At 37.9% G+C, this 19,568-nt stretch overlaps 1 protein-coding gene across 4 annotated transcripts in view; it reads right to left on the reverse strand.

Annotated features, from left to right (window-relative positions):
- The window catches only part of pde4bb (phosphodiesterase 4B, cAMP-specific b), a 67,655-nt gene that overhangs the window by 4,103 nt on the left and 43,984 nt on the right, over positions 1-19,568 (reverse strand). For 2 of the 4 annotated variants that reach the window (XM_081375471.1, XM_081375472.1), the window contains 7 exons: positions 7,421-7,533; positions 2,811-2,904; positions 1,326-1,510; positions 1,130-1,228; positions 876-1,040; positions 404-503; positions 94-248 (listed from right to left, as the gene is read on the reverse strand). In XM_081375471.1, the coding sequence (XP_081231597.1) occupies positions 94-248; positions 404-503; positions 876-1,040; positions 1,130-1,228; positions 1,326-1,510; positions 2,811-2,904; positions 7,421-7,533 (911 nt within the window). Of the gene's footprint in view, positions 1-93; positions 249-403; positions 504-875; positions 1,041-1,129; positions 1,229-1,325; positions 1,511-2,810; positions 2,905-3,064; positions 3,360-4,578; positions 4,880-7,420; positions 7,534-19,568 lie in introns of those variants that run through there. The other 2 variants (XM_081375473.1, XM_081375474.1) reach the window with 2 other exon arrangements.

Below are 19,568 nucleotides of genomic sequence, written 5' to 3' on the forward strand. Positions count from 1 at the left end.
TAACATTAGCTAATGCATTAACTAGCTAATAAGCACTTTCAAGTTCAAATACTTGCATTTCATTTTATAAATGTAATTTTTAAACCAGCCTACCAGGTCAATGACCATTTTCCTGAGAGACTGTCGCTGTTTCTTGGAGAGGTTTTGGAACATATCACAGTTTTCCCCTTGCAAGAGCTTGAAACCAACCGCTAGGTGATGGTTCTCGAGAACAGACTCATCATTGTACATGAGCGCCAGCTCGGAGTCTGCAGTAAAGAGAGGCATGGTCATAACATAACAGTCATAACATTGAGGCTTTGCTCTTCCATATGGTTTGAGTTGCAGTAACTGCAGCAGTTTCGACTCATAAGCATGCATAGTCTTCAATATGTAAAGGGAGGAGAAGATAAAACACACTCACTGGTATTAATTAGGAACTGGTTTGAAACCCCTGGGTGGTCCACGTCATGGATGGCTGCTGCAAAGATAGCGGCCAGGATCTCCAGGTCTGTAAAGACTGCCTGTGAATAATAACGGCGAAAGGACTGTTGCATGACGTGGATCAACTTTCCTCAATGCATTGAACTAGGTCAAGTACTGTGTGTTGCACACAGTTCAAGCATCATAACACAACTCTTTAAGTTGAAACAGATTCAGTTTTGACTTTGTTTGCCAATGACCTTTAATAAAACAAAATATTTTGTACATAAAAGACAGCTTTGTCTTTTCAAGTTTTATTTTTGCACTAAGAGAAAACAAAGCGAAAACCAGCTGCAGACAAAACATGCAGGCTGTTTAGAGATTAGAGGGTTCACACATAATGAAGATTAAAGACAAGTCAGTTCAAAGGGCTCCGAAACAGCTATGACTGGCTACATATTCGAGTTCCTCACCTCCAGTGCGGGTGTGGACAGCAGGATGTGTGTGGACTGGGCCACATCAGCCGCGTGGAGACTGTTGTGATAGGCCACGTCTGCGTGGTAGTGGTCTTCAAGGGTCATCATGTATGTCACAAAGGTGTCCACTGGGATCTTGAATGTCTTCATTAAATCTCTCTCCTACGTGGAAAAAAACATGCTTTAGTTACATTTAATTTTTAAAAAACACATCTCTTCACTTGTGAGATGAGCTTTTTTTATGTACTAACCTGAAGGATGGCATACATGATGCAGGTCAGAGGCCGGTGGTGAGAGTGCTCTGAAACTTTGAAGATGTTCAGACCCCACTTGTTGATGTTCTCCAGGTCCTACATAAGACAAGAGAGGATACGTCCAATTACGGTACAAACTCGACAAAATTGCTCGATTTCCATGCAACAGGTGGTCTGTAACGTACAACTATACCTTAGAGAGCAAGTCCTCCAAATCTGTTTTCACGCCGAACCTGGCCGTACTGCTGCTGCTGGGTAGACCAGGGCCATGCGTGACCTTCCTCACCCCGCTGATCTGATTCATGAGCTGCTGCTGCCTCCTCTTCCTCTCCCGCGATTTCGAAGTGGGCGAAGGGATCTCCAGCTCATTCTGTTTATCTACGGGGGGGAGTTTTCGGCCTGTTACTCATGAGATTGTTCATTTCAGCACTCGCACACTCAATTCACAACAGCAGCCAGGACTTTTCAGACTCATTGAGTGAGTTCAAATGCACACAAAAAAGTTAGTACAAGCCACCTACAAGTTCAACAGTTGACAAACAGTTCCTAGCTGAAAATGTCCATTTAGACCAGAATGATGGCCCAGGTTGGTTTATGCTGGTTTGATGCTGGGACTATAAAGCTGGATCAGCAAAGCCATGGTCTTATTGGAGAAGCTGCCTTATGGGAGCAGAAGTGGCAGTGTGCCGATTTTTGTTTATTTTCAGCTTATTGGAGAAGCTGGCAGCCAAAGTCTTAGTGGTTACATAAGTGTATTGTTATATTGGTCAAATCTAAAATAACGGTTTAGGGATTAAACCTGTTTTGTTCAGTTTGTCAGCAAATAACACTCCCATAGAAAAAAACAAAAAACAGAAATGGTTTTGTTTAAATAGTATTTTTGCTTGACATGAGAGAGTATTTTTATTAATAAATTACAATTTAAGGTTTGAAACAAGGCAAAAACGAACACATTTTCGAATAAAAAGTATTTTTTAAGTTGGTCCATAGTAAATATTTTTAGTACTCCAATTTATAGTACTTGTGTCTAATGTCAATTCCTACTGAGGTCTTTTAAGAAAAACAAAGTTGATACTTAAAACATGCATTGAAAAAAGTCTCCTGAGATGAGAGAGAAACCTCTTGATTTATTTTCTCCATTGACTTCAAAGAACCACACGTAAACACCTCTTGTTTGTCAGTCAGGAGAGCTTGAGCTGTGTGAGCTCTCAGTAACACTGCATATTAAGAGTGTTTGTCTAAAAAATCTCCCCGTTGATGACTCTCCTGTTGATGAGTAAGTGCGTAGGCTGTAGGGCTCTGAACGGCAGGGTTAGGGGAGTACAGTGACCCTGTGGCAACTAAAGCAGACTACAGTTTCAGCCCTCCTTTCTCTCACACACACACTCTCGCTGCATAGATGCCTGACCAGATCAGACTGGTTTGAAAAACAGGCTCACTCTCTCCTAGCTATCAGTGTTTTCATGGTAAAGTGTTATCCACAATCTTTTATCTCTGTCACCATCTGAGATATGGCTTTCACCATATTTCTCATGATGTTTTGGTTTCTCAGTTTAGCCCACATGTCTGAAACTCTGCATACTGCAGTAAAAACACCGTATGAATCTCTCTTCTCTCCATAAATCTGTTTTTATGCTATTGCCTATTATAAGACGATGAAAAGAAAACTCAGACTCACCTAAGAATGTGTTGGAGATGAACTCGGACACCTGGTTTCCAGAGCGACTCATCTCAGACAGATGTGTCAGTTCCCGATTCAACATCCTTTTGAACTAAAACAAACAAGACAAGTCTTGTTAAACTCATACAGTATGAATATTTCTGGACTTCTCAATTGCCAGTCCAAGCAATGCAAGAAACTCAAGCAACATCCATATTAAACAACCAGTGCATTCCAAGCAATGTGCGCCGGTTAATAACCCACAAACACACCTTAATGTAACCCCAGGACACTGAGAGCAGGTAGTTGACTTCAGGCATGATGGGAGTCCTCAGATCGTGCCTAAACCCTGAACTCCTCTCTTCATTTGAGTTATACACAAACTCTTCTCAGCTCAAACAAAAGCCCAGCGCTGACTCTCCTAAACTCATCCCTCTGTATTCTCTTTCACATCCCAGCCAGGTTCCCACAAACAGCAACAATAAGGAGAAATCCAGATAGAGTTCCATGATATCTGCTGCATCTGCCATACAGTCTTGTTTCTCTCTCTGTTATTTTCTGTCTCCCTTTCACCCTCCTCTCTCTCTCTCTCTCTCTCTCTCTCTCTCTCTCTCTCCTGTCTTTACACTCCACATCCTTTGCCGCAGCAAAGACGGATACATGCACATAAACACACAAAACCCACAATGCTCTGCTTTTAACCTGCAAGACTAACAATGAGGTTTTTCAATTTGTATATGCATATTTTTTATGCAATACCCATGCATGGTACAAAATAGCTTTACATTCACTGTATGATATGATCTTTGGTCTGTAGTAATAATCATATCAGAGAAAATTCTCACATAATCCGAGTGTTTGCATGAAAAAAACTCCAGCCAGACAGAAGTAGTAGGTAGCCTACTCAACATTATTAATCAGTCCTCCACATTCAACAGCAAATATGACCCTTCTGACACATCAGCTGTATTCCCGTAATGTATTGTTCTGGGAAGTTGTGAACATGGTTTTGCAACAGGCTATTTTTCTGAAACTCAAACATTGTAGCATGATGTTAGCCACGGCAAGGTCATGTGGGCAATTCCCAGGGAATGCAAAATTGCTAAAATATATATCTTGCCAGTTGCTTCGGATAAAAGCATCTGTTAAATGCACAAATGTAATGAAAGTACACTTCAACTGATAATATAGAAGAACTAGACTGTCGAACCGAGGTCAACAAGTCTAAAGAAAAATTAAATGTCATTTTTTTAATATAAAAAATATATATAACAAATTATAATCATTTTTTATACATAACACTTAAAATGTATTAAATGTTTTTTTTTGGTTATTTTACATTTAGTATGTTTAGTAAAATAAGGATATAGTTTAAAACAAAATGTTAATTAATTAATCAAAATTGTAAATAAACGATCAGTTTAAATTAATTATTTAAATTGAACTTTATAATTAAAAATGAAGTTTTAAAATGAAACATAATGTAAAACAAAATTAAGAGAGTCAAACTACTGCACTATTCCCCGTTTTCAAAGAGTTGGCAATTTATTTATTTTTTCATTCATTTATTACATTTTTTGCACACATCTAAATATATTCAAACTTCCAAAAATGAAAGACAATTCTGAGCTCATAAATTCTCATTTCTTTTAACAACAAACAACGATCAATAACAATCTTTCTTATACAAAAGAGGACAACCAATCAAACTCGTGAACTGATGAATCGGTTGCTTTAAGATTAAACCACAAAACAAACGAAAACTTGCACTCAAACAAAATCTCACCTCTCTCCAGCTTTTAAGCACACCAAATTTGATCTTTTTCTCCGAGTAGCACAGTCCCATTGTTGCAGCGAAGGTGTTTCGTGCGGTACTGGTGAGCATGTGCAAGGCAGTGCCTGTGAGCTCACTCTGACGGCTGTCAGGAAATGCCTTAGACAAAGTGCTAACTGATTCACCTCACTGTAGACGACAAGCCCTCCTCCCTCTCGACTCCCTCTCAGGTACAGGCGCGCTGAGACCACGCTACTCTTGCTCTGACTGCACACATGGGTGGAACTGACTCAATTACTACTCACAGAACTTCAAAGGCGTGACAAGAAGACTCAGTCTTTTGTCGTTCATATTCAATGACGTGAATTGAAGACTGTAGGAGGATCTCATTATGTGTTGCCTTTCCACTTTCAACAATAAATAATAAACTAACAATAACATTACTTAGAAATAAACAATATAATTATGACTAGAACTTATTAAAGGGATAGTTCACCCAAAAATGAAAATTACTCACCCCGAAGCCATAGGTGTATATGACATTCTTCTTTCAGAAAAGTACAATAGGAGTTATATTAAAAAATGTCCTGGCTCTTCCAAGCTTGATAATGGGAGTGAATGGGTGTCTGTCTTTGGAAGTCCATCAAAGCGCATCTATTCATGATTAAAGTGCTCGACACGGCTCTCCGGGGGTTAATAACGGCCTTCTGAAGTGAAGTGATGTGTTTGTGTAAGAAAAATATCCATATTTAAAACTTTATCAACTTAAATAACTAGCTTCCGGCAGATGGCCGTACGTATCGATTTACGCCAAAAGAGTAACTCTTGAACTTTGTGTATATATATATCTATCATGTGTATATATACAGTACCAGTCAAAAGTTTGGAAACATTACTATTTTTAATGTTTTTTGAAAGAAGTCTCTTATGCTCATCAAGCCTGCAGTTAAAAAAAAAAAAAAAAAAAAAAAAAAAACAGTAATATTATGAAATATTATTACAATTTAAAATAATGGTTCTCTTTTTTAATATACTTTAAAATGTAATTTATTTTTGTGATGCAAAGCTGAATTTTCATCAGCAAGTACTCCAGTCTTTGGTGTCTTATGATCCTTCAGAAATCATTCTAATATGCTGATTTATGATCAATGTTGGAAACAGTTGTGCTGCTTAATATTTTTTTTATAACCGGAGATACTTTTTTCAGGATTATTTGATGAATAAAAAGTTAAAAAGAACTGTATTTATTTAGAATAGAAATCTTTTGTAACAATATACACTACTGTTCAAAAGTTTGGGAACAATAACTATTTTTTTTTTTTGAAGAAATTAGTACTTTAATTCAACAAGGATGCGTTAAATTGATAAAAGGTGAGGGTAATGATTTATATTGTTAGAAATGTTTTTATTTTTAATAATTGCTGTTTTTATGAATAAATGCTGTTAACGTTTTACTCATCAATGAATCCTGAAAAAAGTATTCCAAAAAAATATATTAAACAGCACAACTGTTTCCATCATTGATAATAACTGAGTATCAAATCATCATATTAGAATGATTTCTGAAGGATCATAAGACACCAAAGACTGGAGTTCTTGCTGATGAAAATTCAGCTTTGCATCACAAATAAATTACATTTTAAAATATATTAAAAAAGAGAACCATTATTTTAAATTGTAATAATATTTCATAATATTACTGTTTTTTGGTTTTTTTGGTTTTTTTTTAACTGCAGGCTTGATGAGCATAAGAGACTTCTTTCAAAAACATTAAAAATAGTAATGTTTCCAAACTTTTGACTGGTACTTTATATATATACATATACATATACATACATATATATATATACATATATTATATATACATATATACATATGTGTGTATGTATTTATTTATCACATACATGTGATAAAATGCAGTATAATACAGTCTGGAATGCTTCAATGTCAGTGAGGTAATGTGCGTCCTCTATTACTCTATGCTCTCTTTCTAGATCTGATTAGGTATCAGGGTAAACAAAGCAATGAGGTCACAAGTGAAAAAGAGGCCAGTGCCAGTGGCAGTACTCAAATAATGCCTGCATGAAAAAAACTGCTTCAATCATTTGGTTAAGTAATGAGTGTTTCAACAGTTTCCTTTCAACACTGATTCCAGTAAATCCACTGAATCCATAACCACCCACACTTCCAGAGTTGAATTCATGTGTTTAAAATAAAATAATAGCCGATTGGGCCAAAAGCCTTTCACCAAGACAACAAACTGGATATAAACTATAGGCTATTACAATTCATAAACATTATTTTAGTGTTTCTTATGAAATTCTTTGGGTAACAATCAGGCAATCACTTCAAGTTATTGCTTGCGTTCCTACCAACAATATAATTGTTTTGCGACAACATCTCAATAACCCACCTCAACAACTCATCATCAATGACGTTCCCAGACATGACCAGACGGTTCATGAACAACCGCATACTCTATCCATGTATCAGCACAAAAAAAATAAAAAAAAAATCCAGGATTCAAAACTGCATTTGAGAGATGTGACTAACCAATAATGGTGCACTATGGAAATAAGATGACTAAACTTTTCAGACTGTCTGAGACTGTATGATAGACCATCATTAAATATACTTCAGTAGGGTTTGCAGAAAATCACAAGAGGTTGTCAAATCCTCCTTATTCCATCTAATTTATATACCAACAAAACATTGACTTAGGCTTTGAAATAAAAAAATGTGGAAGGCATCAAAAAGTACTATTCTATCACAAAGAAAGTTAGCATTAGTTCAAATTTGCATCGACTCAAGCAGAAAGCAGCTTTGGAGTTTTAAAGAGCAAGTGCCATCTCACCTTGTTGGAGGCCATGTCACTGACGGAGCGGTACGTCTGGATGGTCTCCAGCTGGTCCAGGCACCAGTCTAGCTCCTCCATGGTCTCCACGGCCAGCTTCTGGTAGGACTCATCTGGTAAGAGACACACGGATATGTATTCAGGATCCGGCATCTGAAAAGGTGGTCCGCAGTGATCTTTCATGGTGAGCCGAGTGCTGCTGGTGATAGCACAGTCATTCTGTTCTGATAGCAGCTGGATTACTAGTTTACTGCTCGCTGCATAGTCCTTTCCATTGTGTCTCCAAACTCACCTACTGTGCAGTCTGTCAGCTAGTCAGTCTCTTTCTCCTCACATCGCCTTGTGCTGATGTGTCAATGAGCCTCAGACCCGGGGGAGCTTAGTGGGAGGGACTCTAAAACTCATTCCCTATTTCTCTCCTCTTCTGTTGACTGAAAATGCATTTAATTGAAACCAAAATGTGGAGAGAATAGTGAAAATGATTAATGCTCTATCTTGTTAGTAAATTATCTTGATGGATAAATCTGATCAAAAACGAGTAGGAGATTAAAAAAAAAAGTAAATAAAATAATATTTTTAAGACCATTATACATTTTTTCCCATTTATATTAATGTAGATTAAGCACATTTTCCCTCCAGCTGTTCATTATCATAAAAAGTCTGAATAGTTTACTTTTGAGTTTTTATTTTTGTCGTTATTTTCGTTGCTGATTCTCATTAGATTCTCATGATTGCAGTGTAAGTATATGGATAATTTCCTTTAAACCTAATACACAATGCAGTGGTTACTTCAAAATACTGGGGAAATGAATGTGGCATTATGACATTTTCTAACTTAAAAATATACTTCAATACAAATATTTGTACTTATTTAATATATTCATTGTAAATTCATATGAATGTATTATATACAATAATGAGAGTTAGGCCTTTATTAACTGTCTGGAGCCCTATGAATTACTTTTATGATGGATGGCTTGAGGGTGAGTAAATTATGGGATAATTTTTATTTTTTGGGTGAACTAACCCTTTAATAGTATCAGTATCACCCTTGAAAATATTTGATCTAATTGAACAAGTTAAAAATATATACTTTTGACAAGACTGCTGGACAAAGAGTTGACAGGACAACAGTAAAAAGGCCTAAATCTTAGAAAAATGAATTACACCCACTACAAATTCTGAAGAAAGGTCTGCAATGAAAGACTCCACCACCCTTACAGCGAGCCTCTGATCTTTTAGCAGACACAAGCCTTTTCCAAGGTGGTATTGGGATTTAGTGAGAAATCAGGACTCATAGAACCCCCACCACCTCCATTTGATTCCCCGATAGGGCTAACTAGAAGGAGGTATGAAATCAAAGCCAGGGCTGTGTTTGCAGGAGCAACCCGAGAGGCAAACTTTACCCCCCTCGCTGGCCAGCATCCAGTCAAAGCTCAACAGGAGCCAAGCAAAGTAAACCACTTCCCCGGAGGTTGAGACGCCGCTAAATCGTGGAGCGGATTTCCGTGCGACACTCAGGCTGGAGTCTCCCCTCAGGCTGCAAATTTTGTCCGAATTAACCATTTATTCCCTGCCTCGTTGCAGGATGACCTCGGAAATGTTGCACTGACAAGTTCATCTGGCTTCCAGTTCAAACTTTGCTCACAGATCTGTATTGCACACAAACCACCAGAAGTCTCAGGTCAGACAAATGCAAACGCATGATTTTTTTAAAAAGTTGCCAGCTTGCGCCTGCATTTTTGATAATTTTCACAAAATTTTCATGGCCCCCAGAATATTGTGTTGTATGAATATCTGAACATACAATATATTAAAAGAAAGAGCAGATACTTGCATTCTTTTTTATCAAAACTTAAATGTGGGTAAGTTTACTTAAAAAAAGCTGAGAAAATCGTGTTTTTGTCAAAGTCTACGTCTGGATGGGATTCAGAACGATGATCAAAACACATAGTGTAGATAGAGTCCATCAACACCCCCAAAGGGTCGACATTTCATTCAGTAACATCAGGCAGTTTTGATTTATATGCTGTTTAAAGTTTGATGATCATGTTATTGCGTTGGCAATGCTTCTATCGCTTGTTTCTGCTGCGTCTTTGCCTGTGTTTTTTGTTCTGGAGATTTTGTAATAATTCAGAAGATGCGTAAGAGTGGTGCAGGGATGACATCAAAATCCGGAAGACTAATTCGACGCTGGTTCCCTCAAGATTTTCCTATGGTTATTCAATTTATGAGTAAAATAAGGTATGTGCTATACATTTTAAAATATATTCAAATAGAAAACTGTTATTTTAAATTGTAATAATATTCCACAATATATATATATATATTTTTGGATGAAATAAATGCTGTCTCAGAGAGCATAAGAGACTTACAGACTCTAAACTTTTGAATTTTATCACACATGTCTAATGTTTATTATCTTGTGGCTATACAAAACCAGAAATGTAATGTGCTTCCACTGTTAAAAACAAACTGTGGCAATGCTGACAATGCAAATGTCCCTGCGTTGCATTATGAATTGCACTCTGACACAGCCAGGAATGCAGTGGCATGTGACTCGAGATTACTAGAAGTTCCTGTGTTCACGTACTTGAGCAATTTTCAGGCCTCATATTATCCCCACATAACATTTTATCTTTTTAAAATCACAATAATATCTTAAGCCTCTCATTTAAATGCAAACATTTAGCAAGAAAAAAGGCCCGATTTAAACAAAACATTCAGCAAGTGTGGCTTTCTGCTGTGGATTGACTAAGACAGCCAATTAATTAATATGGTATTCATCAGCATGCTCCTATAATTGGTCATGTGGCACAAATACCACATGCGTCAATTAGCATGAACGCAAACGCTTCAATAAAGTTTATCCCTTGAGTTTAATTGATGAGTTAATCACTGAGTTCCAGCGAGCACCTACAAATAAAGTGACCACATCCAACAATGAGCTCCGGATCCCATGTGCGCAACCGCTGTAAAACCGAGCGAAGGGTTTGCATTAACCCTGCTGACGTCTGTGAGGGATATACAGTGCATTACTCCTGATGAATAAGGTCATTTTAGAGAAGCCTCCTGCGCTCAAGATGTTTCACATATGGAGTCCATTTAAGCCGTGTGTGTAGATCTAAAGCCTGGCATGGATACACACGAATAAAAGCATCAATATGTCAACGCCACGGGAGCTTGAGAGAGAACAACGACTGGGCAACTTTCACCAGGGGCCTAAATGAAGCCAAGCATGTGCCACTGCAACTAGTGATGTCTAAAATTATGGTTAGGATCATTTTGGTAAAATCTGATTATTTTAGATATTTGTAAAACATAAATATTTTATTGTCCATAGTTTTTTTTTTTAAGAAACTGATACTTTTATTCAGCAAGGATACATTAAAGTGATCAAAAATGACATTTATAATGCTACATAAGATTTCTATTTCAAATAAATGCTGTTCTTTTGTTCTTTTTATTTATCAAATAAACCTAAAAAATACATTGTATCATGGTTTCCACAAAAATATTAAGGAACACTTTTCAACATTGATAATAAGAAATGTTTTTTTGAGGACCAAATCAGCATTTTAAAATCTATGTAATATAATTTTTTTTTTAATTTTCTTTAAAATATAATAGAAAATCGACAACATTATCTTAAAGAGGCTATATGCAACTTTTTTCCCCAAAATAAACGTAACAATAGCCTTTTTATTTGACCATTTATGACTCAAACATCTCCTGATGAGCATACTGACACCTTGTCAGCTCACAGTGGGTGCACCTATAAGCCTGTATCCTATTTTTCCTATTTTCTGTCGGGTCGGATTTTTCGCGCGCTGTCTGCGGATATGACGTCAAGCGCGTTCATGTTAAACGTTTCAGATCACTCTGCCACCACCGCTAGTCAGCAAACAAACTTAGTTTCTCAAACAATATATGTTTTTGACTGTTCTTACCTCTGTAAACATAATGTTGACTTCTTTGCAGCGGATGACTTGTGAAGTGTGCAATTACGAGAGCGAGCAGAAAGGAAGAGCAGTTCCGTTTTTTGGCCACAGGTGTCAGTCGCGAGTTTAAATTTCAGAAAATCGCATGTAGCCTCTTTAAATTGTAATAATATTTCACAGCATTACTGTTTCTGGTTGTATTTGAGCAAATTAATAATAAGCACATCTGAATTCTCTTTATATAATCTCTAATAATGTTATTTATTACAATTTATTGTGTAGAGTAAATTACTATAATCTACCACAAATCTATTTTCAATCTGATTTTGATTTTCCCTCTTGATGCACATTGTGTTTTCTGTTGCTAGCGTGACACCTGGTTTAAAGGGAGTAAAGATCAATAGTTCCACTTCAACAAAGTACAGTAGCAGATATAATCTTGACAACACCAGAGCATTGTTTCCTATCAAAACAGGATGAATCTCACCTTTCACAACAGTCAAAAATCATCATGACAAACTGTGCTGGGCAATGTCATTTGTACACGTACGCAAATTCCCACTTTTCAAAAAAAAAAAAAAAACTATTCAAAATGAACATTATGGTCATGTGGCTTGCATAACTTTCATTAAACAAAGACAACAGTATTGTCATTCATTTATACAAATCAATTTCTGCATTATCTTATCTAATTTTTGTCTCATTACAGGCAAAAAATTCAATAGTAGCAACAAAAATCAAACTTCAAACACATAAATCCTACAGGCGTCACACGTAAACACTGATTAACCAGATTTTGACATGTACATACTGACAGTGCACATTTTCAGTCCTGAAACTGCAAATCTAATACAATTACACTAGTAGACAAGTTGATTATTAGACTCAAAGTGAATGTCACAAGGTGTTTCACAATTTCCCTTTCGCCCAACCCCATGACGTACATCGCCACTAAGTGAACTTTGAGACTCTTTACCATTGACCTTTAAGAAGTCAAACCTTCCTTGCTAAGGTCTACAGAGCGTCTGACTTTCTGTTTGATCGGCCAACCGTTTGATTCTCTTTACAAAAAACCATAGTGTGAATTTACCCAGCATCCTCTCTGTCCCACAAAACCACCTCTGTGAGAGCGTTTGGCCGTTCCAGCCGCCCCTCCTCCCCCTCCTGCCGTACACTGCCCCTCTCTGTGTCCTTGTGTCCCCAGCCGCAACGCTGATATATGGGCCAGGTTTTCCTGATTTCGCCCATAAAGAGGCAAAGAGTCGGCAGCTTCTCGTTTTCGACTGGTCTGCTGGATGTGACTCATAAAGCAGAAAACTCACGACAGATGTATGATTCAGATGCTTTTGATAGTCATGGCCAATTCATTGTCATTTCAAAATGGAGTGGACAGGCTGATGCCGGTAAAATTCTTTCTCAAAAGGATCCAAATGAAACAGACTGTAGCTGTAGACCATGTGTCTTTTTTTCTTCTTCTATGGGTTAAAAGGGGACCTATTATGTCCCTTGTTACAAGATGTAATATGAGTCTCAGGTGTCCCCAGAATGTGTCTGTGAAGTTTCACCTCAAAATACCCCACAGATCATTTATTATACCGTGTTGTAGAGATGCGCGGTTGGCGGTTACAGCCGCGGACTCGGGCAGATGACAAGACAAAAAATAATATTTTCATTAAATTTGGGCGGGTGGCGGTTGAACCAATCAAATGATTGTTAGGCCTGCTGGTTTTAAATGAATTGCACTGTCTGCCTGAAAAAGACACGCTCTCTTTCCATGCAGTCAAAATTAACGGGAGTCTTCAGAACAGGCTCGTCCTAGTCTTCACCCTGACATGAGTTAATTAGCCTATAATGGGAATGACTTGTTATTTTATTCGAGCTTTCTTTCTTTTTGCTAAAAAATAAAGTGCAATAGGCATTAATTAGTAGTAGGCTAAATAGCAGCATGTTGAAATTATTTGCCAAATTGAGTTTTTTATTACAATGATAAAATTGTAGAGTAGCCTAATCAGGTACGGTCAGGTTTGCCGATGTGCGTTTTATTTAGGCTATTTATTTATTTTTGTCCCTGTGCACCGATCGGAGACGGAGTTCACCGCTGATATTCTGGGGAATGGGGATACGACATAGCCAATAGTGTACAAACTGCTCTGTGAGGAAGAAATGCGAGCCGATCCTAGAGTGTTATATGTGTGCGTGCATCCTATAAAGTGAGTTCATTCTTGTTAATATGCACTTAGGAGAAAGTGTATGTTGTAATCTTGTATATAATTGTTGATTGTTGGAGTTATTGTAACTAAATTCGAGTGTTTGATCGTGTCTAACTAACCATAGTTACATGCATGATCATATTCACATCTGCCGTCGAATTATACAATTGCTTTGATTATAATGCTGTCATATTTTATGTTGAGAGAGATCGTTTTTCATGTTCAAGATGTCTGTAGTAAATTGCCAGTATAAGTGTGAGTTGATTTAGTTAAATCAGTTAGAGATTATAGTTAAATGGCATATTCAGATGCTAATATGGATAATCAAGAAGCTATTGTATTTCACTCTTATTGCAAGGAATATTCCACACAGATTGTACTATTGTTTACTATATTGGATTGTTAAATAATTGGATCTGAAGTCTGTATTATTTATTTATTGTAATTGTTATTTATCTTTGTACAGACCACACACAAACATATGCTTCAGTAAAGACATCAAAGGAAAGAACTGTGGTTGACTGAGTTCCTGGGTTCTGATAGGCCCATCCAGGGCGAGTGTTGCTTATCCTACAGTCCTTAAGAGATAACATTCAAATTTCCAATTCCAAACCCAACAAATGGTCCTTCAAGCTGGATTACACTTCCCTGGATTAAGATGTCAACCAGTTCTGCACCAGTAAACCATTCGGTTCGCCCAAAGCGCCGTCCAGGCTATTTACAAGATTATGAGGTGGATTTCCCAATTGTTCATAAATCAGCTTCACCAATTAGTACTAGAGAACAAGCAGTGGAGTCATGTAATGCTGATTACTCTTCATCACGCATTAGAGTATCTGCAGCAAAACCTCAAAGAGCACACAGTTTACCTGTTTTTCCCCTTTGAGGCTTACTGTCAGGGATGATCATCATGACCTCCAAAACCTTCTACAGCAGCGCATTTCCAACTCTTCCCGCCAGTCATCACCACAATTTCCGAATCGACAACTACAGTTTGAATCCAATGCAGAGTCCCTTCCCATTGGTGATGGATACCTGAGTGATCGGTCAGATGCTAGCTCTATAAAGTTGCAAAGGATATCAGAAGAGAATTCCAGACTATGTGAAACACAGCAGGCCATTAAAGCTGACCTTAAACTAATCGAGACAGCCAAAGAAGAGTTGATTCAGCTTTTAGACAGAGCTTGTAGTCTGCAAAGGCCTTTATCTACTCTTAAGACCCAGTCTAATCATCCATCAGTTAAATTCCACCATGCAGAGCATGTGAGTGATGAAGACTGGCCAGAGCCTTCTCCACCCATCGCATATGAAGAGCCAGTAATTGTGAATCAGCATGACAAGCAAAGGCTTTACAGCAGCACAAGGTCCACACCAACTTTCACCCCCGGACTCACTTCAGGGAGAATACTATGGATTTCCGCCATCCAAGTCAGTATAATGAGCAGCTGAGGTATGGTCAGTACCCTGCCCAAAGTCGTCAGTATGTTTATGATTGGACTACCACTGCAGTACTTTGAAAAGGCAAAACCTCTTGTCCCTGTTGGTGCAGATCAAACTCACATAATCTCACCAATTGAGCCAGTGAGACTTGGTCCACCTGGGGGTTCAGCTGCAATAAGAACCAAATTAGGATGGACACTCCAGGGCCCTACCAGCTTGTTGGAGCAGAGACTTGAGCCAAAACAGTGTCTCCACATATCCAATTCCTCTCGGCACCACAGAACTGTTCAAGAATGTTGAAAGGCTGTGGCAAGTGGATGTTTTGCCATTTCAGAATGAAAGGGAGTGCACAAGATCCAAGCAGGACCAAAAGGCCATTGAGTTACTGGAAACCAAGACAGTTCGTGTAGAGGTGGAAGGAATAGGTCGCTACGCAACGCCCTTGTTACCAAGTGTGACATGCCCTATCTGCATGCCACTATGGAAGCTGTCATGCCACGCCTATGAAATACTGAGAGGAAACTTGCAAGAGACCTGCAACAAGCTGAAGCTTATTCCTCAGAAATCCAGAAATTGGTTCCGTCCAGAGCTATCAGAAAGCTCCTTCCAGAAGATATGGAAAGAGATGGTGAATCCTGGTTCATTCCACACCATATGGTGCGCCAAAAGGCCCCACCTTGGATTCATCACTTCTTGGGGTCTTACTCAGATTCTGTGAGCATGCAGTGACAATCAGTGCAGACATCCGGGGCATGTTTCATCAGGTCTGCCTTCTTCTAGAAGATTGACCACTTCTTCGGTTTGTCTGGCGTGACTCAAAGGAGAAGTGTCCACCTGATGTTTTTGAATGGCAAGTTCTGCCATTTGGCACAACCTGCAGCGCCTGCTGTGCTACCTTTGCCTTACATCGGCATGTGAGAGAACCTAGCCAACCTAACGAAGATGTGAGGTTCTCAGTCGAACGGTGCTTCTACGTTGACAATTGCTTGCAGAGCTTGTCATCACCAGAGGAGGCTAAGCAATTGCTTGACAAGCTGAGGGAGCTGTTAGCTGAAGGAGGCTTCAAGTTGAGACAATGGGCCAGCAATGTGCCATCTGTCATTCACCATCTTCCACGTGAAGCCAGATCGGATGGTCTGGAACTCTGGCTAGCCCACTGCAGCATCGGTAACTCACACGCAACCATCTTAAATGTCAAATTGAACACACAATTTGGGGGCAGCTATACAAACTGCTTTGTGTGTGTGGCCCCTTTAAGGCTTGTTGCCCTTTAAATTGATGCCCCACAGTGCTCTGTGAGGAAGAAATGCGAGTTGATCCAAGAGTGTTATATGTGTGCGTGCATCCTATAAAGTGAGTTCATTCTTGTTAATATACACTTAGGAGAAAGTTTATGTTGTAATCTTGCATATAATTGTTGATTGTTGGAGTTATTGTAACTAAATTCGAGTGTTTGATCGTGTCTAACTAATGATAGTTACATGCATGATCATATTCACATCTGCCATCAAATTATACAATTGCTTTGATTATAATGCTGTCATATTTTATGTTGAGAGAGATCGTTTTTCATGTTCAAGATGTCTGTAGTAAATTCCCAGTTTAAGTGTGAGTTGATTTAGTTAAATCAGTTAGAGATTATAGTTAAATGGCATATTCAGATGCTAATATGGATAATCAAGAAGCTATTGTATTTCACTCTTATTGCAAGTAATATTCCACACATATTGTACTATTGTTTACTATATTGGATTGTTAAAGAATTGGATCTGAAGTCTGTATTATTTACTTATTGTAATTGTTATTTATCTTTGTACAGACCACACACAAACATATGCTTCAGTAAAGACATCAAGGGAAAGAACTGTGGTTGACTGAGTTCCTGGGTTCTGATAGGCCCATCCAGGGCGAGTGTTGCTTATCCTACAGTCCTTAAGAGATAACATTAAAATTTCCAATTCTAAACCCAACAAATAGGCTATACTAGTAGGGACTTAAGCATTTAAATATCTTTGCTGCATTTGATCAGTATCCTTTCTAGAACAGGCAAGAGTTTTCTAGTCTCGCGGCTCGCGAAAATTTTTTTTTGCACGTTAAAAAATAAATACGACCTCACGTTGTGTCAATCACGTTTACACACTGCCTCCGAAACTTTCGTCCATCATTAAAAAAATTAGGATCGGTTAGATTTTCTGCGTTTTTCGCATCCGTAGCAAGCATTTTATGACAATTGTTATGACAATTCAGAGCCACCGAATGACGAATACGAAAAAAAGCATACGAAAATTTTGGACTCAGTGAGCAAGGACCTTTACTTAAATGCTGCTGTTAAATGTTCTGGCGAGGTGATGAATATGCCGGACTGTGTAGAGCTCTCTGAGGGCGGGGTCTATGCTAATAGGGAGGAGTCCATCAGCAGTTGTGGGCGGGGCCTGTGCAATATGACGTCACAATGCATAGAATCTGCAGACGGCTTGTTCTGTGACACTGCTTATGATTTATGTGGAATTAGAAAAGGAGTAGTTTTATTTTATAATTTTACCATTATAGGGTGGTTGTGTACACACACTGCCGACACATTTATGTTCAAACACCATGTAAAAGTGAATTTTGCATAATAGGTCCCCTTTAAATGAAAAATTCAAATTACAATTACATTTCTGAAAAAAAGGTGAATGGTACCTGCCAAACTCCCCATCATGATGCCAAGGTGTTTTGTCAATGTAAGTCTATGGGTATTTTTTTTCACCCAATTTAACATCTGAAAGAAATGGCAGATTGCTACAAAAAAGTACCATTGCAAAGTGCAAAAAGTGTGTAGTAGCACACCAGTCCTAAACAAGAAAATAATAATACTAAATGTGACAAGATTTTTTTTTTTACATTTTGTTATATGGGTCAGTAACATATAAGGATGTCCACAATACGGAAAATAATTTAGTAAAAACACAAATATTTTACCTTTATACTTAATTCTGATTCAGAAATATCATGAATGTCATGAAAAATACTAATATGTGACCCTGGACCACAAAACCAGTCTTATGTGTAATTTTTTTAAAATTGAGATTTAGACATCATCTGAAAGCTGAATACATACTCTTTCCATTGATGTATGGTTTGTTAGGATAGGGCAATATTTGGCCGAGATACAACTATTTGAAAATCTGGAATCTGAGGGTACAGAAAAATCGAAATATTGAGAAAATCGCCTTTAAAGTTGTCCATTTCTATTGGCGATTGTGCTGCATCCATTCACAAAAATAAATGTTTTATATATTTAAGGTGGGAAATTTACTAAATATCTTCATGGAACATGATCTTTACTTAATATCCTAATGATTTTTGGCATAAAAGTAAAATCTATAATTTTGACCCATACAATGTTTTGTTGGCTATTGCCACAAATATACCCGTGCAACATAAGACTGGTTTTGTGATCCAGGGTCACATATTAAATATGATAGTTTTTGGGGTGTTGCACTACATGACAATTTACAACCTGAACTAACTTTGTCTTGTCATAAAAAGGTCAAATTATCTGATATTTAAAGAGACTTACTGTAGTATTATCTATGTACCATTATATTGTTTATTATTATTGTGAATAAGATTTATTGTGAATAAGACAAATTTGTTAATATAAAAGTTATTTTACAGTATGTGTGAATCACATTTTGTATTTTTGAGTAAATTGGCAGCTAGAAAAAAAAAGATTGTCACGTCATTGACCCATTTTGTGAATCTTTGCAGCTATTATGTTTTTGTCAGTGTTATTTTGATCCAAATGACATATCCAAAAATAATGAAACAGTCTGGGACCCCTGCCCACGTCTAACCTACACAGAAATGAACGAAGCGCAGATGTTGAGTTATTTGTTGGAGCTGATGGATTGGTGGAGTTTAGCTCATTGGATCACGCTCTAGAAGCGAGCACATGTTTGTCCCCTGGCACGGCTCATTGGCTCTCACCATCCCACTCTTGTTTTTGTTTGTCTGGGCTTCGCACGTGGGCAGGAGGACTAGAATGCCAAAAAGCTCCATGAATCAACACTGTGTCATCGGGGTCAAATGCACTCAGACCGGCTGCCAAAAATGACGGGCGTGCTTATCTGCCGTCCGAACAAAAGACTTGCGAACAAAAGATTAGCTAACAATTAAAAAATACTCAATTATCTAAAATATCATCATTGATAAAACAAATCATTTTTGTTGGGAGAGAAATGGGACTTGGAAAAAAAGAAACATTCGGTTGAAACAAATGATCACGATGTATTCCTCATGTGATTCTGTGGGCCTTTTGCAGTTTAGCCACACAATCTGCATTATGGGCCGAGAGGGTCTTGTGTAGGTTATTTGACATTTATTGCTCCTACGAAACACTTACTCGGGGGGTCTTACTTTCACTGTCTACAACAGTGGTTTTTATCTCAACCTACATCTAATGCTGCATCGCCGGCAAACAACTCTTTTCACGCACTTCCTCTCCTTTGCTTTCTTTCATTCTTGCTCTCTTTCACGTCTGCAACTCATCTTTTGCCTGTTTGACAGCTTCCA

The sequence above is a fragment of the Scardinius erythrophthalmus genome (assembly GCF_964197995.2).
Source record: "Scardinius erythrophthalmus genome assembly, chromosome: 9".
NCBI lineage: Eukaryota > Metazoa > Chordata > Actinopteri > Cypriniformes > Leuciscidae > Scardinius > Scardinius erythrophthalmus.